The 27,663-nt window shown below is 36.7% G+C and overlaps 1 protein-coding gene across 1 annotated transcript in view; it reads left to right on the top strand.

Annotated features, from left to right (window-relative positions):
* The window catches only part of COL12A1 (collagen type XII alpha 1 chain), a 146,671-nt gene that overhangs the window by 33,123 nt on the left and 85,885 nt on the right, over positions 1 to 27,663 (top strand). Inside the window, exons 11-19 of the mRNA XM_007953255.1 lie at positions 878 to 1,150; positions 2,774 to 3,046; positions 11,903 to 12,175; positions 22,150 to 22,416; positions 22,870 to 23,062; positions 24,342 to 24,463; positions 26,241 to 26,390; positions 26,477 to 26,596; positions 26,704 to 26,868. Coding sequence (XP_007951446.1) covers positions 878 to 1,150; positions 2,774 to 3,046; positions 11,903 to 12,175; positions 22,150 to 22,416; positions 22,870 to 23,062; positions 24,342 to 24,463; positions 26,241 to 26,390; positions 26,477 to 26,596; positions 26,704 to 26,868 — 1,836 coding nt within the window. The remainder of the gene's footprint in view (positions 1 to 877; positions 1,151 to 2,773; positions 3,047 to 11,902; positions 12,176 to 22,149; positions 22,417 to 22,869; positions 23,063 to 24,341; positions 24,464 to 26,240; positions 26,391 to 26,476; positions 26,597 to 26,703; positions 26,869 to 27,663) is intronic.

The following is a 27,663-nucleotide window of genomic DNA, read 5'->3' as shown; positions in this document are numbered from 1 at the left end:
GATTATCTTCTGTGTCTGTGTTAATTGGTTTCCCTTTTCTTTGTTGAAGAGGGTCTGTGCAATCCTTCTGCCTAGTCCGCCATCTTGCTGGAACTCTATGTAGGGTTTTTTAATGACAGATTTTTTTAGAAGTAGTTTGTCAGGCCTTTGTTCTAAGACATCGCTGGGGAGACTCATTTCAGTTAGAGTGTGTTAACCATTTGCAAGATCCAAGGACTCTTTAGATTTGACTTGTTGATAGGTGCCATTGAGTAATTTTGACTCTAGTAGCACCATGTGACAGAGTAGAACTGCCCCATAGGATTTTCTAGGCTATAATCTTTACAAAAACAGGTTGGCAAGTTCCTACCCTGTACTTGGTACATTACAGGCATGATCTAATTATTTTCTAAGTTAAATGACTATGGATAAAATCATTGCTTGTGGGACTGACTAGAAAAGACTGGATGGTTAGGTGGGTAAATATAGTAGACCTGAATGTTAGACATTATTTTCCTATTTTTCTGAGAAAGTGCAGCAAGGGTGAAAACCTCACTTATATCCCAATAAATAGTTTTTATTCTTGAACTTCATTGGGAATATAAATTTACCATTTAATGTAAAGGGTGTTTTATATATGATTTTATAAGTTTACTATTACATATCTCTTTATTTGATTAAAGTTATAGTACTTAGTTTCTTTATGAATGTTGTACAGTATTTGCTTGCTGTTTTAGAATCTAATCTCTGATTAAATGGATACAGTCACCAGGATGTTTGTTAAAAAAGTGCTCATGAATTTAGCTAGAGAACTACTATGATTTTATGATCAAAATCTAGTTTTGTATTTTCCATATAAATTCAGTCAACTTATTTGTGAATATCCCTTTTATTTCAGTAAAAGGAGCACCTCGAAACCTAAAAGTAACAGATGAGACCACTGATAGCTTTAAAATTACCTGGACTCAAGCTCCGGGGAGAGTTATAAGGTATCGGATTATATATAGACCAGTGAGTGGTGGAGAAAGCAAAGAAGTTACCACTCCATCCAATCAGAGGAGGAGAACCCTAGAGAACCTGACTCCAGACACAAAATATGAAGTATCTGTAATTCCTGAATATTACTCAGGACCTGGCTCTCCACTGACTGGAAATGCAGCTACTGAAGAAGGTAGAGGAAATATGCTGAACATATAATACCTACCCAAACTTTAGACTGCAAGTGAAAATTTGGACAACTATCCAGATAATTTAAGCCCTGAGAGACTTTGTCTCAATTATCTGAATATCTCAGATTGCATTTCTTTTAGACTTGTGTTACTCAAATTTTTGTCTTATTCATGGCACTTTATTTGTGTCAGTAGAATTTGAACAGTATGATATGACATAAATACTCTTTTAAAAATAAAATTATTAAATATTCTAGTATAAGTTGAGGTATACAAACTGCTACGCGTCATTGAAACAGATTACATTTTACTTCTTTAGCAAGAGTTTTTAAGCATTAATCTATTTTTATTTAAATGGGATGATTAGGCTTGCATGACAGATTCCAATATTTGTTGCAAATTATTAATGTGTAACACGTTCTTTCATTGAAAAAAAAAAAAGAAATTCATAAATTTAATTTAATTTTCTAACTCTAAAGTTTTGTTAACAATAATTATAATATTAACAAATATTACCAATAATGTACAGTTATTGAACACCTGTATCAGATACTGTGCAGACTATTTCACATATTAACTCATTTAATCCCAGATAGATTTATGATTTAGCTTTATGAGAGTGCTACTGTTTCTCGGGTTTACGAGGCTAAAGGAGGTTAAATAATGAATTCAGAGTCAAGTAGCTACCAAGTAGTAGATCTGAGTTTGGGGACTGTCTCACTGCAGACATTTTTGTGGAATATTCTTTACAGTCAGCCTTTATCACTAAACTTCCCTCCTTTTTTAAACCTACCTAATTAGTTTTTCCTGCATGAGATTTGTTTTTCCCCCATCTGTTTTCTTCCTTTTGGAAAGTCACTACTTTACTTTTTCTCTTTCTTGTTGAATATCTAAGGCTTTTTATGCTAGACACCATAAAATGACCCAGTGACTCTTCATCTCCTTTTCCTGGTATGAAACTGACTGGCTGTTTGTATGTCAAATAGAGAGTGCTACAGGGTTGGGTGACTTGATGCTCTTCAGAGACAATATGGCCACTCTAGCAAGAAAGCCATGAAATGCCAAATGCCGTAGCTGGCAAAGGATGGGCAGCCCTTGGTGAATTGTGTGTTAGGCTGGGCCTCCTTGTGGCTGGTTCTTCTTTTATATATATATATTTTTTTCTAGAGGCAGCATCATTTTTATCATGTGACACATCAGTTTATTTCCTGGCTATTACCTTTAGATGTTCACAGCATCAGCATTACACCAATGAACCCTTTTTACTGCAGATTTTTAGAGAAATGTGAAATCTACATTGTGCTCACTAATCAATGTATGTATTTTATAGCTCTCTGTTCTGCTTTTAGGGAAAATATTGTGGTTATTTTCCACAGAAGATTTTAGCTTGTATAAACACAGGAAAGGAATCGGATGTCTTTTTCTTTGTTTCTGCTAACATGCAGAGACTGACTTAGAAATGTTTAAACACTGTTGGCTAGTCAGCAGTTAGAGTCATCATAGTCTCATCCAGGATACAAACTTGATTTAACACCCACACATATTTAAAGTTAGCAAAATAATTTTTCAAATAATTTTTATTGAATAATGAGTTTTGATGTTTGTTGTTTTTTAATCTAATGAAGTTAGAGGGAATCCAAGAGACCTAAAAGTTTCTGACCTGACAACATCAACTATGAAATTATCTTGGACTAGTGCACCAGGAAAAGTGAAGCAGTACCTCATCACCTACACTCCAGTGGCAGGAGGTGACACTCAGGAGGTCACTGTGAAGGGAGATACAACCAATACCGTGCTGAAGGGATTAAAGGAAGGAACACAATATGCCTTATCTGTGACTGCCTTATATGCATCTGGGGCTGGAGATGCCCTTTTTGGAGAAGAAACGACACTCGAAGGTAATTACTGTCATATTTTGTGGAAACCTCTGAACTTATTTGTGATTCTGCTTTTAGGAAGCCTAAAATGTTTTCAGTGAATGAAATTTGGAAACATTCAGTTTTTCCCCTTAAAGGGAATTTGTATTGAAAAACTAGTAGCTATAAAACTGTTTCTTCAGAGATGTAAAATGTAAGCAACTGAAACAATGAACATTGGCTGGGAAGCAGAAGTGTATTGGGAGCTGAGTACATAACAAGGTCATGGCTCAGAGTGTTTGGATGGCCCAAGATCACATAGCTGGTGACCTCACCCAGGACCAGATAGGAATCCTCTGCTGATTGTTAGTGAAGTTCTTTTTTTCATTCATCGTACATTAAAACACCCATAGTAGCTGGAGAAATACAAGAATCCAAGTTTCTTGTTTTTGTGCTTTCTAACTGAAAACCTCTAAAATTCAGTTCCAGGTAAGAAGTTCAAGGTTAATTCGAAGTTAATCCAAGACTGGAGCTCTTTCCTTAGTTTTCTAGAGTTAATTGTAGTGGGCCTAAATGAGAAATAGCTTCTTTATTATTGTATTTTATATGATTTATCATTGCTTTTTCTATCATTTATTTTAAAGATTTTAGAAGAAAATGAATTGGAAATATCTTCTGTGGTGTGAAATTAGTCAAAATACCCATCACTGATGGATCCAGAAACTCAAAGGATTGCAGATATTGTAATAGGCTGGCACAAGGCCTACAATAGGCAGTTCTGGTTGGAAACCTAAGGATTTAGTCAAGAATTGAACAAATAAAACAAAAAGTATATTCTAATCAAAATGAGAATGATAAAGAGTTTAATCCCAGTATTTATTGAAATTTGTATTTATAAGAGTATTTAAATAAAAGATTAGATATTAGTTTAATAATTATCAGAGAAGACCTGGTTCAGACATAGTTATGTAACTTTCATTAACCCTTCTGAGCCTCAGTTTACCCATTTATAAAGGGGTGATAATCATTACCCTCCTTTTTCTTCCCAGCTTTACTGTGGAAATCAAATGTAAAATGTAAGTTAAATTCTTTGGGAACTGTAAAATACTATATGTATATGTAATACATCAATAGGAAATAACTTAGTAGCTTTAGATCTTATATCTAAAACTATTTCTTTTGTAAGTATTTCACAGATATCGAATGGCTGTATGAAAGTATTGAAAATTATAAGAGGTAGAAACTGAAATTGCTTTAACTACAGAGACATAATCCAAAGAATGAAAGCATGTGGTTGTTACATCTGCGGCATTACCCAGTATTTTTAAGAAGCTTGTTCTTTTCTTTTGATCTTTTGGAGTTCTCATCATGTGCTTTCCACAGGCTTTCAGCATAGATCGTCCATAGTAATTTTTAAGGACAAACTTTTGAGCTTTTATTCTTTACAGAATAACCAAAGAAACCAAACTCACTGCCATTGAGTTGATTCAGACTCATAGCGACTGACCTCCTTTGGGTTTCCAAGGCTGTACATCTTTTTGAAAGTGAAGATTCTGTAGAATGGCTAGTGGGGCTAAACCACGGCTCTTTTGGTTAGCAGTCAAACGCCTTCACCACTACGCCACCAGAGCTGCTTTTTGCAGAGTAGTTGTAGGTTATTTAGATCTATGGAAATTGTCCTTTATAAGGACTATTTTAAAAATAATGTCTTTACTTTTGGCTGCATCTTTTAATCTGATATTTGTCTGTTTTCTTGCTTTTTAGAAAATTTATTTCTACTCTGTTAAAATTCTCGATTTTAAAAATCAAAGCATTTTTGGCTAAGAATAACTTGTTAAAATGCAAAATAACAAAACATATATTTTAATTTTACATCAAACTTATTTTATTGGACAATGATTTTTCTAGGACAGGTATGTAAATTGTTTGTAAGTGGTATAGAACATCTACCAGCTTGTATACATGTGTGAATACACATACACACACACAGACAGACATACACACAATCAGAAATAATCTCTAAGAGAGATATAGAGGTAAATTTTTAAAAATCCGTATTCCCTGCAGAGGAAAGCTAGATAGCTTGTAAGGTACTTTAAAAATATAGTTAAATTTGTCACTAAATTGTAATATCAGAATTGTTTTCCACTTACATTAAAATGCTTTATTACAGTGACAGATTACATAGAATGCTGCCAACCTGATTTTATTACCGTATTTACCCCATTGCATTATGTGTGGTAAGCTTGACAAATATGTGAAAGCATAGTTGTGACTAAATTAAAATAATAGGAGATTTTTGCCCCTGCTTATTCCATTTCATTTTATTATATGAACTCAGCCAAATCCACATACCATATACAGGAATAGGATATGATGGTAAATGCAGGGAGTGGAAAGCCCGGAAACAGAGCCAGGCAACTGCTTTTGAGGGCTGCTGTTATTCTAATCTGTTTTTCTCTTGGGAGAGGAGGTGGTAAGAGCAGACCCTGAAGGAATGTTTCTTTTATCCAAAGAAATGGAGTCAGCCAGCAAGAACATTCTGTAGGTTGGAAATCTTATAGATTACCTAAAGTGCATTGTAGCATTCAATTTGAAAAGAAAAAAAATTTTTTTTCCCAGTATTTAGTGTGGTCTACAGCTATGACTGACTCGAATCTGTTTCCTAGTGCTTTTTTGAAATATAGCCAATGATCAGAAAATTCCCCTGTCGCTGGAAGCAAGATTTATTAACATTGGCATTAGGAAAGCTCATGGTTGGCTCTAGTACTGTATGCAATAGAGTCACAAAGGCAGAGTTTATTACTATTTCAGATACAAACTTCAGAGGAATCTGAGCACTAACCATTAGGTTTGATTTACATCTTTTTTCTTTTTTTTTAAATCTCCTGTTCTTAAAGTAGATAGGCCTACTGTAATTACTAAAAAACTGCTAAACATGTAAATGCAATTTAAATCTGTTATCTGGTCATCACAGTTAGTGCTCAAAAAAAGCGAAACAAAACTCACTGATAGTGACCCCTCCTTGGATTTCTGAGGCAGTATCACTATGGAAGTAGATTGCCTAACCTTCCTTCTGAGGAGTGGCTGGTGGGTTTGAACCTCCAGCCTTCTGGTTAGCAGTCAAGTGCCTTAGGCACTACACTGTTAGTGCTCAGAGAGAGGAAAACTTGCTTTATTTATTTATTTTAACCTCTAAATGAATAATGCCCAATTTTATTCAGACTAACCACAAATGAATGAAATTTTTAGTTTGGGAATAATAAGGTTCTTTTTTTTCTTTGCTTTTTTTTTTTTTTTTTGAGTGTTGTTCTTTGGCAACAGAAATTATGACTTTTCAGAATTTTCTTTGTTTTAGTTGCTGTAGCAACCTGACAATGTCCTAGACATGAATGGCTTCCTACAGATCACTCAGTTGGCATTTTGTTACAATGAGGTCTTTAGCACATCACAGGAATGCTGCCTGATAGTGAGTAACATGGTAACTCTCCATGATGGTCTAAACAAGGCCTCTGTGTCTTCCTAGATTTACTGCTATCTCATAATTTGAAAATTCATATATTCTGGGTGTAACAGCTCTGACATTTCCAGAGAACTTTAGCATAATTTCTGAATAGTCATTCATATATCTTTTTCTGTGAGCTAATTGCTCATCAGAGTAAAATCTAAACCAAACTGGAGAGGTAACAATTACTGAAGAAATCCTTTTTGTTAATCCAAGCTTTGAAGTTAGAACATAACTTCATTGTTTTTAAGGGCTATGTATTCTTAAAGTAACTAAGTTAATTTATCAGTAGTGAACTTTGTCCTTTAGAGGGGTGGCTCTAACTCAGTGGTTGTAAATCAAGTGCATTTCAACATAAGCGTTATCCAGAGGAGCAGGTCTTCTGTATCTGCAGTGGAAAGTTGGATGGCTCCTGAGCTGAGCTCTAGCGGAAAATACAAATTGATTTAAAGGAGGATTTACATTACATTTTCAATTTAGCTTCTATTTTTGAAAGTGGTATATGAAACTTAATGAAAGCTGGCTGGAACAATCTATAAGATGAAACAGTTTCATTTCATTATGATTAATTTTACAGTTATCATCATTGGCTAATTCATGTTATAATTATATTTGAATTGGATGATAATTTGCTTTTCAGAAAGCAAATGGAAAAGGACTAAGGAAACATAAGAAAGTCACTTAAATGAGGCATTAGTTCTTTGGCTTGGTATGTGGAAAAAAGCAGTGCAGAAATTAACCCCTCTGGATGTTCAGATCATGAGAAACGCACCTGTCTAAATGACTTCCCACAGCAACAGCACAGAGACATGTGCAAGCAGGAACTGGATAAAATGCCTTTGGAATATATGTAACCATGTTTTATAATCATGGCAGAGATCAGGGCAGAAATGCTGAGTACCAAATTTTCAAAACCTGATAGCATTTTGTATGTTCAAACTTTTGACAGAAGTACATTCTTATTCCTTATACCTATACTGGTTATAAACTGGGGAGAATAGGTATATGGGAAAACCATGGAGATGAAATCGAAGGGACAGAAACGAAGGCGTACCTTCATTGCAGAAAATGACTCATTCGAAACAAGTGCCAGAAATTCTATGACCAGAGATAAAAGTGATATAGAAAGCTTATGTATATAGTACAAAACTGCAGAAAACAAGTGCCATGAAGATAAATATTATGTAAAACAATGCTACTTAAGAAAAAATCTGAACAAAGCCTAACAATATTAAACACACATCTGTCAATCTTGGGACAGGGAGAAAAGGAAGTTGGAGGAAAGGAGTAAAGGTGGATCCAGGTTGAGGGAAAGGTAGGGACAAAGTGGCAAAAAGTCTGCTGGGTTTCTATTCATGCCACTGTTTCTATGCCTGCTCCCCTTTGAGAAGAATGGTCATTTTTCCTAGAGAGGGGCTACAGACTGGTTTCTGATATTTTATTTCCTTATCTTTCTCTCTTTCCTATTTCCTTCCAGATACTCTATAAAACCCAATCTAACCAAATCAAACCAAATGAAAACAAGCAAAGTAATCTCTTCCCGAGTTACTGATGTCAGAAATTCCTTAGATTGAGGACAAAAATGACAATATATTAAATATAACAAAGCAAATGCCTGGCTGGGTAACACTTTGATGAACCTCATCAACAGGAAAATGTGGTCAACACTTTGGCTAAGCAGCATGTGTTGAGAGCCATTTCTGGTCAAGGCAGGATGGAGAGGAGGAGAGGGCTGGAACCTCCCATGTGTACTGTGGGATGGAGAGGATGTGACAACAAAGTCAACTTCTCGGTTCCCTCAGGATCAGCTTTGAGATCATTCAGCTACCTCAAAGGGCCATATACCTATATACTATATAAGCCATCAGGCAGTCCTGCACCATGTCACCATGTCCCATGACTTTGATTTGTTTTTGCTTTTGCCACACCTATATTATAGAATCCTGTTCCAAAGTGAAGGAACTCTGGTAGCATAGTGCCTAAGGTATTTGACTGCTAACCAGACGGCTGGCAGTTCAAACCCACTAGCCACTCCTCGAAAGGAAGCTTGGGAAATCTATTTCTGGAGTGATCCACCTTGGAAACCCAAGGAGGGGTCGCTATGAGTCGGGTCCGACTCCATGGCAGTGAGTTTGGTTTTTTGGTTTTATTCCAAAGTGAATGAAAGTGTGAGTTCTTCTGATCAGGCACATGGTCCAACTAAATGCTTTCTAGGCCTCAGAAAGGAGCAGGAGAACAAAGGTAAAAGAAAGACATGGGGGAAAGAATAAAGAATTAAAGAATTAAAATCACTGGGGAAACTTAAAAGCTCTTTAGAAAATACCAGTGTTTAGATCCATCCCCAGATAAGCTGATTAATTTGGTTTGGACAGAGCCCAGGCTTTGGCTCTCCAGGTGATTCTAGACATCTGGTCAAGTTCAGCCCAGTTTTGCTGCTGAGGGGCTGAGGGCTCCAGGGTGATGTGGCCTGCTGGTGGCCAGGTCGACTGCTTGCACACCTTGCCCCCAAACTGGCTTGGACACTTGCCAGCCCTTTTCTGACCTACTCTATTACAGAGTTGCTTCGTTTGTTTCTAATCTAATATTTGGCCAAGCCGAGATTCCGTTTATAAAAAGTTTAAGGTTATAGGTATAATAAGATTTACTTGTCATGAGCACATCATTTTCTCAACATTCTTGAGTGTAATGCAACAGATAGAATCCTTAACCCTTCTGCTTTTTGGGAAAGTTTATCAGTATGTTCGACAACAGGACAAACTTAGTGTTTAGCAATATTCTAATTTGATTAACTGATACTTAAAAAGCTTATATGAAGCAGTTTATCTTTAAATCTTGCCTTCTGGATTCAGATACCTTTCTCTTTCCTTTAGATTCCATGTTTCTTTGTTGCTAACAAGGAATACTGTAATGCCAGTGCTTGAAAATAATATTTTGTCTTTATGCAGCCACAGGCAGAGACTGTAGTTAAAGAGGACTTTTTTTTTTTCCTTTTTCCCTGTAATTGAGACCTTTTGCAGTGTTCAGTCAAATTAATATTGCCATGCTATCAACTGGAATTCAGGAATGTTATTTAGTTAATATTTCATTTGTATCTTAAAAGTCTTTTGCAGAATTTTTTTTTTTAAAGGATATTGATTAAACCTTTGCCAAGGTTCCTATTGAAAATTTACTGGTATTTCGTCCTAGCTTTACATGTCTCGAAATTATTAAAATAGTTGATTAAAACTCATGGCGGAAATATGTCTAGTGATCCAGGCTTCTTTATTTTCAGCCCAAAAACGTCTTTGTGAGTGTAATTTTACTTTAACCATAATTCTTTTCCCATTTTTTTTCTCACAGTGAAATCATTAGCCTGTGTTTATGAGATTGATGTCAGTTGTCATGGAAATAAACAATGTCACAAATTTAGCACTGTAGAAAGTATGGCGAAAAAATAGGCTGAGAGGCACAACCTTTGAGAAAGCTAAAAGCTTTGCAAATTACCTCAGTGTTAATTTAAAAGATAATTACCATATTTTAGCTAACTTTTATCTTATACGTTCATTGGAATGTTATTCATGAATATTAAACTCAATTCAAAGTCATTTTCAAGTATAATTATTTTAGCAATTCCTGACTGAAGTTTAGGAAGTTGAAGAGAAGAGGCACACATGGGAAAAGGTTGTATATTAAGAAAAGGAAAAATGTGTTGCACATTTAAAACTTAGAGAGTAGTTGTTGGGATATCAACTATCAAAACAAAAATAAAAATAAAAATACAATGGCCAAACTAAATCAACCAAGCACAGTTTGAAATTATGCTTTTATACTCATGCAAATAATGAAAACATTAAGTTGTAAATATGGCCATTTAAGTAGCAAATACAGAGTTAAAAAAGACCTCAAATGAGAATTAGCTTTAAGTTCTGAGAGAAAAAAGTATGTTCTTGAAAATAAGTATTCTTGGTTGCAGTGAAATATGTAACTAATTTCCCTCCAGAGATGAGATGTCTTGTCAGCAGTTAAAGTTATTTATAATGGAGTTAGAATTTTCCATTTGGTCTTGGGGTCTGGTAGGATGCCCAGCTCCTGTTCTATTTACTTTTTCTCTCTAAATCCACATATGATAAGTTTTTGTCCATCCAGATTTCTTTTCCTCCATTGTTATCTTTTTATGCTAAAATTTGCTTAATTATGTGTAATTTTAAGATATTCATTTTTATCTTCAATTCAAGTAAAATAATAATAGTCCTGAGAATTCATTTGTATCTTAAAAGTCTTTTGCACAAGGGGCCTTGTGAATCATTTGCTTGAATATACAACAGTTAACTGGTAAAATGTATGTTGTGAAATCAGATAGTTTTATATTTATGTCATACTGTGGCATAAACCATAGTTAAGGTAGCCAATACAAAATGACCAATAAGTTTATCTTACGTTTAAAATATGGAAAATAAGGGTTTTATTGGAAGACATCTGTGCCTCCTATTAAGTTGAGGTTTCCATATTTTTCCATTGGGATTTTCTTTTCTTTTTTTTCTGAAAGTTGAATGAAAGAGCCAATATTTAATAGCAGACACTTTTGATCAATTAAAACAAGTGGCATGTTTATTTTGATGACTAATTGTTTTTAAGTTTTCCAGAAGAATTGGTGGATTTTACTTTCATTCGAGTTAAGCTACACTGAAAGTTTTCACTCTACCTTTTTAATTGTATGTGTAAATAAAAGTTTTCAACAAAAAACTGTTGTTGGAATTCAGGTTTGCAAGTGATATGAGATTTTTGCAGTTATTATAAATAACATTTTGAGACTGAGCTTACTTAAATTAAGTAACGAGGAAAAGACCACAATAAAGACATAAAGATCCTTGGAACAATGGAAATGTCGTAAAAGGTTGGAATTTGGGTACTTTTTGTTTTGGCCTTCGGTCAATTTTTTTAAGGCATTTACTCTTTGAAAATTTGAATATTGTTCTTCTCATGAAGGACCTTCCAATCTGTGGGGGCAAGGGTGTAGGTAGGAATTAGATATAATTCTGAAGTTTTATTTCATAACCATGATAGAATAGGGTAGCTCACAAAGAAGAAATAGTTTAGAAATGAGTAAGTTTAAACACATTGAGTTTGGGTATAACTGTGAGGATGTTACCAGAATGAGTAAATATTTACATATATATTAAAAACCTCACTGCTGTGGAGTTGGATCTGACTCATAGTGACCCTTCCTTGGGTTTCCAAGGCCATATCACTATGGAAGTAGATTGCCCAACCTTCTGTCCGAGGAGTGGCTAGAGGTTTGAACCACCAGTCTTCTGGTTAGCAGTCAAATGCCTTAGGCACTAATTCACCAGAGCTCCTACATATGTATTACATTTTTTTTTTTTTAAATGATTCCTCTTTCATTTCTATTTTAGAACGTGGTTCACCTCAGGATTTAATCACTAAAGACATCACTGACACATCAATTGGGGCTTACTGGACATCTGCTCCAGGAATGGTTCGTGGTTACAGGGTCTCGTGGAAATCGCTCTATGATGATGTTGAGACTGGAGAGAAAAGTCTTCCTGAAGATTCAATTCATACTGTGATAGACAACCTTCAACCAGAGACTAAATACAGAATTTCAGTATTTGCGACTTATACCAGTGGAGAAGGAGAACCTTTGACTGGAGAAGCCACAACTGAAAGTAGGTAACATCATGAATGTTTGTTGGGATCTTATTACCACTAAAACATTGTTGTTGTTGTTGTTATGTGCCGTCGAGTCGGCCCCGACTCATAGCGACCCCTCCTTGGGTTTCCGAGGCAGTATCACTGCGGAAGTAGGATTGCCCAACCACTAAAACATAGCAAAACAAAAACCACCAAACCCACTGCCATCGAGTTGAATCTGACTCATAGCAACTCTCATTGGGTTTCCAAGGCTGTAAATCTCTATGGAAGTAGATTGCCCCATATTCCTCCCACAGAGCTGATGGGTTTGAACCACTGACCTTCTAGTTAGCAGCCGAATGCCTTACCCACTACACCTCCAGAGTTCCTTTTACCTAATGGCTGTCAGCCCAAATGACAAAGTGCATATAGTTTATCCACTTGCATTTATTTTTTTGATGTAATAATTGAGGACTGAACAATTAGGATCTTTAAAAAACATGGTTTAAGTTCAGGTTAGTTTAATATCTAAAATTTATATCAAATCTGGAAATATTAAATCCCTTCCAACTACTTTTATTTCTTTCTCTTTTTTACTGGTGGAATGATTGACCAGATAAGACCCATCTAGTGAAAAGATCAAGAGTCATGGCCTCAGAGAGCAGTCAGGCACCTTTATAGCTCTATGATGGTAGGCAAGTTACCCTGCTTTCGGCTGCAGTTTCCTAATCTGTAAAATCCCAAAGCCACTGCCAATGAGTTGATTCTACCTCATAGCAGCCCCCACTGGGTTTTCAAGGCTGTAAATCTTTATGGAAGTAGATTGCCTTGTCTTCCTCCCAGCAAGCAGCTGATGAATTTGAACTGCTGACCTTATGGTTAGCAGCCAAATGCCTTACCCACTGTCGCACCAGAGCTGTAAAATAATAATGTTATTGTTTTTATGTAATAATAATAATAAAACAAAACTCACTGCCATCGTAGTCAAATCTGACTCATAGCGAGCCCATTGGGTTTCCAAGGCAGTAGGTCTTTACGGAAGCAGATTGCCCTATGTTCCTTCCGTAGAGCAGCTGGTGGGTTTGAACTGCCAACCTTCTGGTTAGCAGTCAAATGCCTTAAGCACTGTACCACCAGAGCTAAAATCTGTAAAATGGGGATAATTAAATCTTATCTCTTAGAGTTGTGAGAATTAAAAGAAATAACAATGTGCAAAGTACCGAGAAGAATGCCTAGCTACTTAGAGTTGATTAATAAGTAAGCTGGTATTGAAAATATGATTATTATGCACTCAAGACTAATTCTATGTTCTTTACTTTACTCATATTTTTTTGAAAAGATTAAATCAAAAGCTTAGTTAATTTTCTGGTGTTTCAGATTTACCTCAACCTGAATTGTATTCTTTCTTGTGAATAATTACCATCAACCTTTCATTATTTATTATCACCTGTCTAGTGAAGAATATGTCAAGATTTCTTACTTCTCTGTTCTAAAAAGTTATTTGTTAGGCAGGGATGTTCCTAAAAGTTCAATTAGAAAGAAGTGGCAGAGGAGGAGAGACGGAAATGCCAGGAGTAACTTCAGTTAAGTCCTGCATTCTGATTTCAGGTTGACCTTAAACTAAAATTGTTTTGGCAGCATTGTCTGAAGAATTCATTTTATCATCCTTGGCAAGATATGTCTAAGCTTAAATTTGTGTCAAAAATAACTAGGTTTAAAAAACCAAAAAAACAAAAAGAAAACTCATGGCAAACCCACATGTGCTGAGAACTGCATTCCATAGGGTTTTCAACGAGGATGTGACCTTTCTTTATTTAAAATTTTTATTGTGATTTGGGTGAAAATTTACAGAGCAAACTTATTTTCCACACAGCAGTTCACACACATTTTGTTTCATGACATTGACTGCAATTCTTTACAATGTAACAACAGCTCTCTTCCCACTTCCTCCCTGTAGTTACCTCTTCCCTGTCCTTCCCTCTCATGCATTCCACCCCCAGCTGTCCCCTTGTGCAAACACTGCCCATCTGTTCTCCCACACTCCAAGGAGTGTATCTATCTAATGTCAATGTTCATCCTATATACCTGTCCTTTGTTTGGCTGGGCCACAGAAGTGAGTTCAGTTCCAGACCTGAAAGGTAACTAGGGGCCATAGTCTCAGGGGCCTCACCAGGCTCTATTAGACTAGCAAACCTGGTCTGTTTTTATATCATTTTGAGTTTTGTTCCACATTGTTCTCTCACTCTACCCAGGGTCTCCTGTATCTGCCCCCGTGAGTTGACAGTGGTAGCTGGGTAACATCTTGTTCTTCTGGTTTCATGGTCACATAGGCTGAGGAACACATGATCTACCAGTCCCTTGGACTAATTGTTTCCATGTGTCTTTGGTTTACTTCATTCTTCTTTGCTCTGAATGAGGAGAGACCCATTGTTGTATGTAGATGGTTGCCTGCAAGCTTTTAAGACCTCAGCCACTACTCAGCAATGTAAGATGGAGAACAATGTTTTTGTGTAGTATGTTATGCCAATTGAGCTTAATGTCCCCTGTGATCATGGTCCCAAGTCCACAGGTCTAACTACTTACTCCCTCTGGGTAGCTGGCGGTGGCCAAGAAGCCACCACAACCTTGCCCCTTGTCAGCTCTACTATATGCCTGGACATTCTTACAGCACATACAAATACACTTGTAGAAACATTGTCTGCTAACCCTATAAGGATGTGACCTTTCAAAAGCAGATAGCCAGGCCTTTTTTCTGAGATGCCTTCTGGTAGGTTCAAATAGCTAACCTTTTGGTTAGTAGTCAACTTATTGGGCCTCCCAGGAACTCCTAAACTCTTTATGTTGTTGTTGTTGTTATGTGCCGTCGAGTCGGACCCAACCCATAGCGACCCCTCCTTGGGTTTCCGAGGCAGTATCACTACGGAAGTAGATCGCCCCATCTTCCTTCCAAGGAGTGGCTGGTGGGTTTGAATCGCCAGCCTTCTGGTTAGCAGTCAAGTGCCTTAGCCACTATGCTACCAGAGCTCCCAAACTCTTTATAGGAAATTTAAATTTTTGAAAAGACATATTTCCCAGTCATTTACATGATTGGTTTATATGGTAGTAAAATGAAATTTTGTATCTATAATATATTATTGTTGTATTCAGTTTAAGAGCTTCCTATTTAAGACTTCTCTATTTCTTGCAGAAATTAACTTGCTGTAAAGAGAAGCCATGTTTGTAAACTTAGATCACATATGGCACATATAGTTAATTTGTACAACTAAAGACACAACTCAAGTTATTGAGAAATTATATATATATATATTTTAAAAATTCTCCTTCATGAAACTTCTTTCAAATGTTTGAAACTTCAGATAATTATTTGTGATTGAAAATCTCCACAAGGGGTACATTATAACCAAAAACAAGTATGTTAACAGAAAACATAAATTTTCATCTTTTGGAAGCTGAGCTTCTAAGAAATTTTCAAGTGTTTTTTGGCTGATTGGTTGACTTATTGGTCAATGAACAGAGAAGCCTCTTTTGAACTAGGAGCAGACTTATCAGGAATGAAATGTTCATATTTTTAGAGTGAGTATGGAAACTTAGACAGACTCAGAAGAAGGAAGAGGCCTTCCACTTCTCGAAGAATTGGCCAGTGAAAACCTTATGAATAGCAGTGAAACAGCGTCTGATATATTACTGGAAAAATTTATGAACAGCCCTGAAACATTGTCTGACATAGTGCCGGAAGATGAGCCCATCAGGTTGGAAGGCACTAAAAATTTGACAGGGGAGGAGCTAACTCATCAAGGTAGAGACAACCTTCATGATATGGATAGAGTAAAGCTTTTGGGACCTCCATTGGCTGATGCGGCATGACTCAAAATGAGCAGAAACAGATGCAAACATCCATTAATAATTGGAACATGGAATGTACTAAGTATGAATCTAGGAAAATTGGAAGTTGTCAAAAATGAAATGAAATGCATAAAGATCAATATCCTAGGCATGAGTGAGCTGAAATGGATTGGTTTTGGCCATTTTGAATCAGACAACCATATGACCTACTCTGCTGGGAATGACAAACTGGAGAGGCATGGTGTGGCATTCATCATCACAAAGACTGTTTCAAGATGTGTCCTGAAGTACAATGCTGATAGGATAATATCCATGCACCTACAAAGAATACCAGTTAATACTATCATTATCCAAATTTATGCACCAACCACCAAAGCCAAAGATGAGGATATTGAAGATGTCTACCAACTTCTGCAGTCTGAAATTGATTGAACATGCAATCAAGATGTGTAGATTATCACTGGTGACTGGAATGCAAAAGTTGGAAACAAAAGAAGAGTCACTGATAGTTGGAAAATATGGCCCCAGAAATAGAAATAACACAGGTGATTTCATGATAGAATTATGCAAGACCAATGGCTTATTCATTGCAAATACCTTTTTTCAAAAACATAAGCAATGACTATATATGGGAACTTCACTAGGTGGAATACACCGGAATCAGATTGACTACATCCATGCAAGAGGCAATGGAGAAGTTCAATATCTTAGCCAAAACAAGGCCAGGAGCTGATTGTGGAACAGACTATCAACTGCTCATATGCATGTTCAAGTTGAAGTTGAAGACAATTAAAACACATCCACGAGAGCCAAAATATGACCTTGATAATATCCCTCTTGAATTTAGAGACCATTTAAATAATAGATACATTGAACACCAATGACTGAAAACCAGAGGAATTGTGGGATGATATCAAGAACATCATCCACGAAGAAAGCAAGAGTTCATTAAAAAGACAAGAAAGGAAGAAGACCAAAATGGATGTCAGAAGACACTCTGAAACTTGTCCTTGAGTGGAGAGTAGTTAAAGCAAATGGAGGAAATGACAAGCTAGAAGATCTGAACAGAAGATTTCAAAGAGCAACTTGAGGAGAGAAAGCCAATTACCATAATGAAATGCACACAAAGACATGGAGTTAGAGAACCAAAAGGGAAGAACATGCTCAGCATTTCTCAAGCTGAAAGAACTGAGGAAAAAATTTAAGCCTCAAGTTGCAATATTGAAAGATTCTATGGGCAAAATATTGAATGATTCAGAAAGCATTAAAAAGAAGATGGAAAGAATACACAGAGTCACTGTACCCAAAAGAATTGATCCATCTTCATCCATTTCAGGAGGTGGCATATGATCAAGAATGAATGGTATTGAAGGAAGAAGTCGAAGCTGCACTGAAGGAATTGGTAAAAAACAAGGCTCCAGGAATTGATGGAATACCTGTTGAGATGTTTCAACAAATAGATGCCCCACTGGAGGCATTCACTTGGCTTTGCCAAGAGATTTGGAAGACAGCTACCTGGCCAACTGACTAGAAGAGATCCATATTTGTACCCGTTCCAAAGAAAAGTGATCCCACACACTGTGGAAATTATCGAACAATATCATTAATATCACACACAAGTAAAATCTTACTAAAGATAATTAAAAAATGGTTGCAGCAGTATATTGACAGAGAGCTTCCAGAAATACAAGCCGGATTCAGAAGAGGACGTGGAAGAAGGGATATCATTGCTGATGTCAGATGGATCTTAGCTGAAAGCAAAGAATACCAGAAAGATGTTTACTTATGTTTTATTGACTAAGCCAAAGCATTCAATTGTGTGAATCATGACAAATTGTGGATAACATTGAGAAGAATGGGAATTCCAGAGCACTTGATTGTACTCATGAGGAACCTGTACATACACCAGGAGGCTGTCATTCGAACAGAACAAGGTGATACTGCATGGTTCAAAATCAAGAAAGGAGTGTGTCAAGGTTGTATCCTTTCATGATACTTATTCAATTTGTATGCTGAGCAAATAATCTGAGAAGCTGGATTATATGAAGAAGAACGTGGCATCAGGATTGGAGGAAGACTCATTAACAACCTATGCTATGCAGATGACACAACTTTGCTTGCAGAAAGTGAGGATGACTTGAAGCACTTACTGATGAAGATTAAAGACTACAGTCTGCAGTATGGATTACTCCTCAATATAAAGAAAACAAAAATCCTTACAACTGGTTTAATAAACAGCTTCACGGTGGATGGAGAAAAGATTGATGTTGTCAAGGATTTCATATTTCTTGGCTCTACAATCAACACCAATGGAAACAGCAGTGAAGACATCAGACGACGTATTGCATTGGGCAAACCTGCTGCAAAGGACCTCTTTCAAGTGATGAGGAGCAAAGATGTCTCCTTGAAGACTAAGGTGCACCTGACCCAAGCTATGGTATTTTCAATCGCCTCTTATGCGTGTGATAGCTGGATAATGAATAACGAAGACCAAAGAAGAGTTGATGCTTTTGAGTTGTGGTGTTGAAGAAGAATGTTAAGAGTACCATGGTCTGCTAAAAAGACTAACAAATCTGTCCTGGAGGAAGTACAGCCAGAATGCTTCTTGGAAGTGAGAATGGCCAGACTTCATCTCACCTGCTTTGGTCATGTTGTCAGAAGGAACCATTCCCTGTAGAAGGATATCATGCTTGGCAAAGTGGAGGGTCAGTGAAGAAGGGGAAGGCCCTCAATGAGATGGATTGACACAGTGGCTGCAATAATGGACACAGGTATAGCAAAGATTGTGAGGCTGGCACAGGACTGGGCAATGTTTCATTCTGCGGTGCATAGGGTGGCTATGAGTTGGAGACAACTCAATGGCACCTAACAACAACAAGACATGGAAACTGGTCGTACTTCAAGTAAATAAGAGAGAAGACATACATCTTTCTATATTCTACTACCATTTTGTTGGGTTTTACTTTGGTTTTCATTGTAGAAAGTAAAGAAGTTCAGAGAGTACTTTCAGAAATCTGGGCCAGGCCTGTTTTTTAAGTGGGGGATGAATCCTAAGGTATGAATAACTCAGCAGAGTTACTAGTTGTGCTCTTGATTTTTTGATATGTTTCCAAGGATACATTTTGGCAATGTTTTCAGGATTGCTTTCACCTGAAACTCAGGGACATTGTATGTAGACTGTTGATATGATGAAAACCATGACTTTTGGCCGGAAAGGTAGCAGATGAGAAACTTTCTATTTCCTCTCTAATTTATGGCAGCTGTTTTAGTAGTGATACAAAAACACACCAAACTCACTGCCATCGAGTGGGTCTGACTTGTAGCGACCCCTCGTTGGGTTTCCGAGGCAGTATCACTATGGAAGTAGATTGCACAGTCTTCCTTCTGAGGAGTGCCTGGTGGGTTTGAACTGCCAGCCTTCTGGTTAGTGGTCAAATGCCTTAGGCACTATGCCACCAGAGCTCCCTCTATCTTCTTTAGCATATGGAATATAGTTATAATAACTGCTTTAACGTCCATTTTGAGTAATTCTATCATTTCTAGTTCTGTTTCTATTGACTGATTTTTCTCCTTATATCTTTCTCTTTCTTTGCATGCCTGATAATATTTTATTGATGCCAGATATTGTGAATTTTTCTTTGTTGGGTGCTGGATATTTTTATATTCCTATAAATGTTCTTGAGCTTTGTTCTGGGATACTTTAAGTTACTTGGTATTTTGATCTTTTTAAGTTTGCTTCGAAGATCTGAAAGGCAAGACCAGAACAGCCTTTAGCATTGGGCTAATTTTGTCTCATTTCTGAGGGAATACCCTCATGAGTGCTCTAAATGATTTCCTGAGAATTATTAGGTTTTCCACTCTGACTGTTGTTGTTGTTGTTATATGCCGTCGAGTCAGCTTTGACTCATAGCGACCCCTCCTTGGGTTTCCGAGGCAGTATCACTACGGAAGTAGGATTGCCCAACCTTCCTTCCGAGGTCCACTCTGACTAGGGGGAGTATTTCTGGCCCTGTGTGAGCTCCAGGAATTATTCCCTATGCTCCTTTCACATGATTCTTTCCCTTGCCTAGTTTCTTCACACATATACACTGAGTAATGCTCAGCGAAGACTCAGGGGTACCTTCAGCAGATGTTTGAAATTCTTTCTCTGTGACACTCTCTCTTCTGCAGTATCCTGCCCTGCAAACTCTTCATTGCCTTGCACCTCCCAGACTTACAAGCCCCTCTCTTCAACTCAGGGAGAGCACCAGGCTCTGTCTAGGTTTCCCCTTCTTGTACTGGGGCTTGAAAACTCTACGCCATAGGCTGGGACAATGGTGGGCTTACATCATGTTCCTCATTGCCTAGTGCTGCTTGATGTCTGTATTAGTGGTTTAGTGCTGCTATAACAGAAATACTTTAACAAACAGATTTTTTTTTCTCTCACAGTTTGTTGTTGTTGTTGTTATGTGCCGTCGAGTCGGCCCTGACTCATAGCGACCCCTCCTTGGGTTTCCGAGGCAGTATCACTACGGAAGTAGGATTGCCCAACCTTCCTTCCGATCTAGGAGGTTAGAAATCCAAATTCAGGGTGCTGGCTCTAGGGGCAGGCTTTTTCTCTGTGTCAGCACTGGAGGAAGTCCTTGTCTCTTCTGAGCTTCTGATCCTGAACAATCTGCATGTGGCTTGGCATCTCTGTTCCCCCATCTCTGCGTCTAGTTTGTGTTCAATCTCTTTTATAACTCAAAAGAAATTGACTCAAGATATACTCTATACTAATCCTGTCTTATTAACATAACAAAGACAACCCATTCCCAAATAGGATTATAACCACAGGCATAGAGGTTAGGATTTGCAACACATATTTTTTGAGGACATAATTCAATCCATAACAATGTCCAATTTCTTGAAAATATTTCTTATATTTTATCTGGTTTTCAGTTTTTTAAAGTGGGTTTTACGTGTCTTGAACATGGAAGTTTCTTATGAAATCAGGAAAGATTCTTTGCAATGTTATCTTCAGCTTACTGTCTTTCTATAGAGAAATCCTTAAGACTTTTTTGAATGCTAAGATTGTTGAACTGAATGCAATGATCCTGCTTATAAATTCTAATGATGATGTGTAAAGAAAAGGATGTTGGCCATTTGTGGATGTTTGGCAACTTGTGACTGATATTTTATTCCTTAATGAGTGTGAAATATTAGTGTGAAAGTGTGAAAGATAATCTAATCAATAATGTTGATAGTATAGTTATCAAACACTACACACCTATAACACCAAAACCAAACCCACTGCCATCAAGTTGATTCCATCTCATAGTGACCCCACTGAGTTTTCAAGGTTGTAAATCTTTACAGGACAGGAGTAGATTGCCCCATCTTCCTTCCACAGAGAGGCTGGTGGGTTTGAACCACAAACCTTCTGGTTAGCAGTTAAATGCCTTAGGCACTGTACCACCAGAGCTCCTAACCCACATATAGTACTTGCTTAAATTCTCAACTTAATGTCAATTTATCTTTAAAATCTTTGAGATATATTTTGTGTCTCAGAGTTTTCTATTCCTTTCTGGGCATTGTCTTACATGTACATGTCAGTCATAAGGATAACACTAACTATAGTCACTTTGGGTAGTCATTTATGGGTCACAGCTTTTTCTGGGGAGCTCTGGTGGTATAGCACCTGAGGCATTTGACTGCTAACCAGAAGGCTGGTGGTTCAAACCCACCAGCCACTCCTCAGAAGAAGGACTGGGCAATCTACTTCCATAGTGATACCGCCTCAGAAACCATTGAAATTTCTAACCCTGCATTTATGGCTTTTAGTATTCCCCACAGCATTATTGGTAGAAGAATTTTTTACAGATGGAAATAATAAAATTTCTACAAACTCATCTCCGGATATTGATGTTTTCTTTTCTAAAGTCTCTAGGATGCAAATAGGAAATTCCTGCAATATGAACTTCCATTTTTTAGTTACTAGCCAGATAAAGAGAAAACATCTTTCTTAGATTTACTGAAATTAGGCTCTTGTGTCATCATGAATTCATCAGAAATTACAATGCTAAGCAAGAGAACAGTCCAGATATTTAAGAAACCACAGATAGTTTCTTTTCAGATAAATGAGGATGTGGACATACGTATTTAATTTCAGCATGGTATATATTTTAATTTTTCTTTTATCTCACAGTATCCCAAGATTCCAAAAGCTTGAAAGTGGATGAAGAAACAGAAAACACAATGAGAGTTACGTGGAAACCAGCACCTGGGAAAGTTGTGAATTACCGTGTGGTATATCGCCCCCGTGGAGGAGGGAGACAAATGGTTGCTAAAGTTCCACCCACAGTCACCTCAACAGTGTTAAAGCGACTTCAGCCCCAGACCACATATGACATCACAGTTCTTCCAATTTACAAGACAGGAGAAGGAAAGCTTAGGCAAGGCTCAGGAACAACAGGTACAAGATAATTTTTTTAAAGGATGTAATAATTCAAAGAAAGATTTTAATATGTCTCTTTCACTTGAAAACTGTGAAAGGTGATTCTGTAATAAATTAACTTTTAATTACTAGATATGATGCCTAATTAGCATATTATTTGTACCAATCCAGTTCCTGGTAAAAGTAATTCTGTGTATTAATCTTCTAATGCTAATCTGATTTTCAGAATTGTCAGAAATATTTTTACTTCCACTTGAGTGACACTCTGTTATCAGAATTTTATTGGGTATGACATCTTGTGTTACAAGATGTTATTATAAATATTGAAATTTTTAAATATTATATTTGTGATGAATCTTGCTTATATCACAGTTATTTCTATAATTTAGATTTGTTATTAAGGGGCTTGTAAGAAACCCTAAAAGCCAATTGTTCAGATAATTTTTCTTAAACTTTTTTTTATCTTTACAGCATCTCGATTTAAATCACCCAGAAACCTTAAAACATCTGACCCAACTATGTCAAGCTTCCGAGTGACATGGGAGCCTGCCCCTGGGGAAGTGAAGGGTTATAAAGTCACATTCCACCCTACGGGGGATGACAGACGACTTGGGGAGTTAGTAGTTGGACCATATGACAACACAGTTGTTTTGGAGGAACTTAGGTATGAATTAACTATATTCAAATTATGTTGAATGAATGAATAGCTTATGTAAATTAGTAGCACTTACACAAGAATCATTCATATGTCTGTTTGCCAGCAAAATGTGTAAAATTGGCTGGAGTTATTTTCTTATGCTTGGTGAAGTTGAGGTTAGGATTTAGATTTAACAATAGAATTTAGGCATGAGCAAAAATTTAAAAATTTTTTAAATGACCAAGAATGACTTCTTTTCAACAATACTCTGCATTAAAAAAATTAACACCCATATTATACAATTTCATGGAAAGCATGCTTTAGCCAAACATGTAGTAACGTGGAAGGCCCAGGTGACACACACCAGGTGGGAACTACAGTGTGAATACTCCAGTGTGAAACATGGGAGAAAGAGGGCAGGATTTTGTGTTTGGTGCCAGTTGGCAAGGGAGGGTAAGGGTGATAGGATTTAAAAGTCTAGCTAGCTTCAGCCTGTGCAATGGAAAACAATTAAATTTTAGTTTGAATAGCACTCTACATTCATTACCACAGAAGAATGAATTGCATTGCCTTTTCCGAAGTTCGTCTGTTCGACCATTCATTCAACAATATTGAAATCTATATAAATGTTTGAAATTTTGTTTTATCAGCAAGTAAAACCAAAAAACCAAACCCATTACCATGAAGTCGAATTCAATTCATGGCGACCCTATAGGACAGAGTAGAATTGCTCTATAGAGTTTCCTAGGCTGTAGTCTTTATGAAAGCAGACTACAACATCTTTCTCCCATGGAGTGGTGGGTTCGAAGTGCCAACCTTTTGGTTAGCAGCCAAGTGCTTAACCACTGTCCCACCAGGGCTCCTTACCAGGAGGAGGTATAGTAAAACTTATTGAGCGTATTATGTGCCAGGCATTGTGCTAGGTACCTTATGTTACTTTGTAAGGGAGAACATTTGTATTATTTTTCTAAAAACCCATTGCTCAGAAGCAGGAAGAATAGAGAGCCTGATCCTTCCCTGGCTACTCAGTGGCACTGTAGGGGTTCCACATCTGATAGAAAGGCAAGATAGAAACTAGTGCTGGGAACACATAGTATTCTCTGGAATCCTAGTGGCTGGTTTCCCTTGATACCTCACGTGGTAAGCATAACTAGAATATGGTGGGAATTATGTTCTTCTCTTACAGTGTTGTGCATTAAAACTCCCTCTAAGTGAAAACTAGTAAATCAAGACAAACGTTTTTAACAAAGCCAAAAAATGCTACCACTTGAGCCAATTATACGGACTATATATTTTTACATTTTAGGGCGGGTACCACCTATAAAGTAAATGTTTTTGGAATGTTTGATGGAGGAGAAAGTTCACCACTCGTTGGACAAGAAATGACGACCCTTTCTGACACAACTGTAATGCCAGTTTTATCCTCTGGTAAGAAGTTGAATTACATTCCCTTAGGAAAACTCAAGATTATGAAAGTATTTCAAATGTCAACTTTTAGCTTAGTTATATAATAAAAAGTGAGTGTAAAAAATTAGACTAAAGTTTATTGCAATTATTTATGTATTTTTTAAAAAAACAGCTTCTTCAAGCACCCTGTCAAGCACACTTTTGATACTTTTTAGGCTTCTTTTGTCATCCATTAGCTACATAGTACTGCACTGTTTACATTGAGTGTTTACTGAGGGTTGATAATGTGTAGTGTATCTCTTTGTAGTGTCTGAAATACAGTTTTCTTTCATAAAAGTAACTTTAGAAATGATTTATTTGGGTTGAGCAAACAGACTTAGATTGCATAGGTAGATGGGAAACCATGGTTTGAGACGCTAAATGGAAATATAAACCCCTTAGGTTTTCTGCTCCTGCCATGATTACAGCCTTATGTACATGAAACTAGCTTTTAACATTCTTAGTGCAAGTTGTGGACAGAGTTTACTTATAAATATTTTCCATCATTTGATAAAAATGAGTAGATCTGGGGAGAGAAGGAGCAAGCTTGAGAGGTTTAGGTGCTTGGAAAAGCATTTGGGAGTTCTCAATTCTGATTTGGTATATAATACACGAATGACAACTTTCTAGTATGACGTGTATTATTTAATTTTTGTTAATGAGTTTGTTTCTGTAATGTAAAAATCAGAGACTAACATGTCAAGAAGTTTGAAAACTTGTAGCAGTTAACATAAATTTCTGGAAAAGAGAGCATTTAAAAAATAGATATGGATAAAAGAAATGAAAGAATCAAATCTTGCTGTTTTGCATTAATGTTCCAATGTTTCTCCTATGATGATATTAACTGACTTATATTTTTATTTTGTAGCTTGTTCACTGAGGATATGGGGATTACTCTTTCTTTCCAAAGCACTCTAGCTTTGTATCAATGTTTGTGCTTCTTCCTTATCTCTCAACTAGTATATTTGTTTGTATACTTTATTCCTAAATTGTGTTTCTTCTCTCTTGGTTTTTTAAATGTGCAAACTTCACTATCTGTATTTACCTGATTGTTATACATAGTTGATGATAAAGTTAAGTGATTAATTTAATAGGATATTAAATTAATATCCTATCATTGCATCAGATTTTAACAGTCCATCTTTACTTAAAAAAAATTAATTTTAGGCCATATAGCTAATCTTTCATAATATATGTAGTAGTTTAGTTACTTAAAAAAGTATTTCAGACCCCCTAAAACACTTTCTAGTTTATATGTTTTAATCCATCAACCTCACACTTGTTGGCTAATGGCTATTAAGGATTGCAGAAAAATGCAACATATAATCTTTAGATTAAATTAAATTTTTATCAAAGTTATTAATGTCTTATAGTCAGGTGTTCATTTATTTATTACAGCTCTTTGGTTTGTGAGCCCATCTTAATTTGTAATGATGGTTGAATTCGTCTTCAAGGTTCTTTGACTGTGGCCAGGGAATGAATATAGACTAAAATGAAGGAAAGATTTGCCATGAAATAATCACTGGAGTAACTGATAATTCGTATGACTGTTGTTTGAGGCTAATAGATGTTATGGAGGTATTTTCAGAATCTTGTGCTTGAAATCAATGAGCTACAGAATTGAAACAGCTAGGTAACACTGAATACAATACTGGGGGCACAGTGTTGGGGGCAGGGGTGGTGACAGAGGTGTGGCTAGAAAGTAGACCTGCCAGTAATTTGCTCCTTACTGTGTCCTGTGTCATGATTGCTGTGTCAGGGATGGAGTGCCTGACCAGAGCTGAAGCAGACATTGTGTTACTGGTGGATGGATCGTGGAGCATTGGCCGGGCAAACTTTAGAACTGTGAGGAGTTTCATTTCTCGTATTGTGGAAGTCTTTGAGATTGGCCCCAAAAGAGTACAAATTGGTAGGTTCTGACAATATTGAAGACAGTAGTCATTTTCATTATGACTGTGTCTTTTATGTATGCTAATGCAAATGGTGTCATTTTAGCTCTTGCTCAGTATAGCGGAGACCCCAGAACAGAGTGGCAGTTAAATGCTCACAGAGACAAGAAGAGCTTGCTGCAAGCTGTGGCAAACTTACCATACAAAGGAGGGAACACTCTCACAGGTAAGTAAGGATGGGCTGGTGTTTGTTCTGCTCCTGCTTTTAGTCAAAGCATGTGGCTGAATAGTGATGTGACTGATTCTTTTTTTTTTTTTTTTACATCTCATCAGGCATGGCTTTGAACTTCATTCGCCAACAGAGTTTTAAGACCCAAGCTGGCATGAGGCCGCGAGCTCGCAAAATTGGTGTTCTCATCACTGATGGAAAATCACAAGATGATGTAGAGGCACCTTCAAAGAAACTCAAGGATGAAGGCGTTGAACTGTTTGCTGTTGGTAAGCACTGAAAAGTGTGGCAATGCTCCCGAGGTTATAGGTGTGCTGAGGATATGTTTGTAGTTAAAAAATATTATTTAAAGCATAAAAAAATCCCACATTTTCCATATCACATAAATTATCAAAATAATATGTCAGGAAGTTAATTCATTTTCTTCTAGTAATGACATAAAACTGCATGTTTTCTTGGATAAAAACTAATGGATTAAGAGGAGAAATGTACTATTAATAGGATTCAGGAAAATTCTTGTGTTTTCCATAGCACTACATTTATTTTTGATATCCATTAATCCATTATTTTGCTTTTCTGGAATAACAGTGAAAAGATATATATATATATATATATATATATATATATATATATATATATTTTTTTCCTTTTGAGTGGGAAATTGGTGCTTGAAGAATTTAGAAGTTAATTTAGAATAGCCTTCAGTTTATATCTTTTTTTATTGAGTAGTACCTAAGGCACTTGACTACTAACCAGAAGACTGGCGGTTCAAACCTATCACCCACTCCTCAGAAGGAAGGTTGGGCAATCTACTTCCATAATGATACTGCCTTGGAAACCCAAGGAGGGGTCACTGTGAGTTATAATCGACTCAATGGCAGTGAGTTTGGTTTTTGTTTTGTTGTATTATCTAAGGATGAATAATAATTTTATTTTTGATGAAAATAATATATATGTTTTAGTTAACATTGTTGTTGTTGTTGTTATGTGCCGTCGAGTCGGCCCCGACTCATAGCGACCCCTCCTTGGGTTTCCGAGGCAGTATCACTACGGAAGTAGGATTG

The sequence above is a fragment of the Orycteropus afer genome, unplaced genomic scaffold (assembly GCF_000298275.1).
Source record: "Orycteropus afer afer isolate SDZICR_OR568_19922 unplaced genomic scaffold, OryAfe1.0 scaffold00380, whole genome shotgun sequence".
Lineage (NCBI taxonomy): Eukaryota > Metazoa > Chordata > Mammalia > Tubulidentata > Orycteropodidae > Orycteropus > Orycteropus afer.
This window is presented reverse-complemented; position numbering and strand designations above follow the sequence as displayed.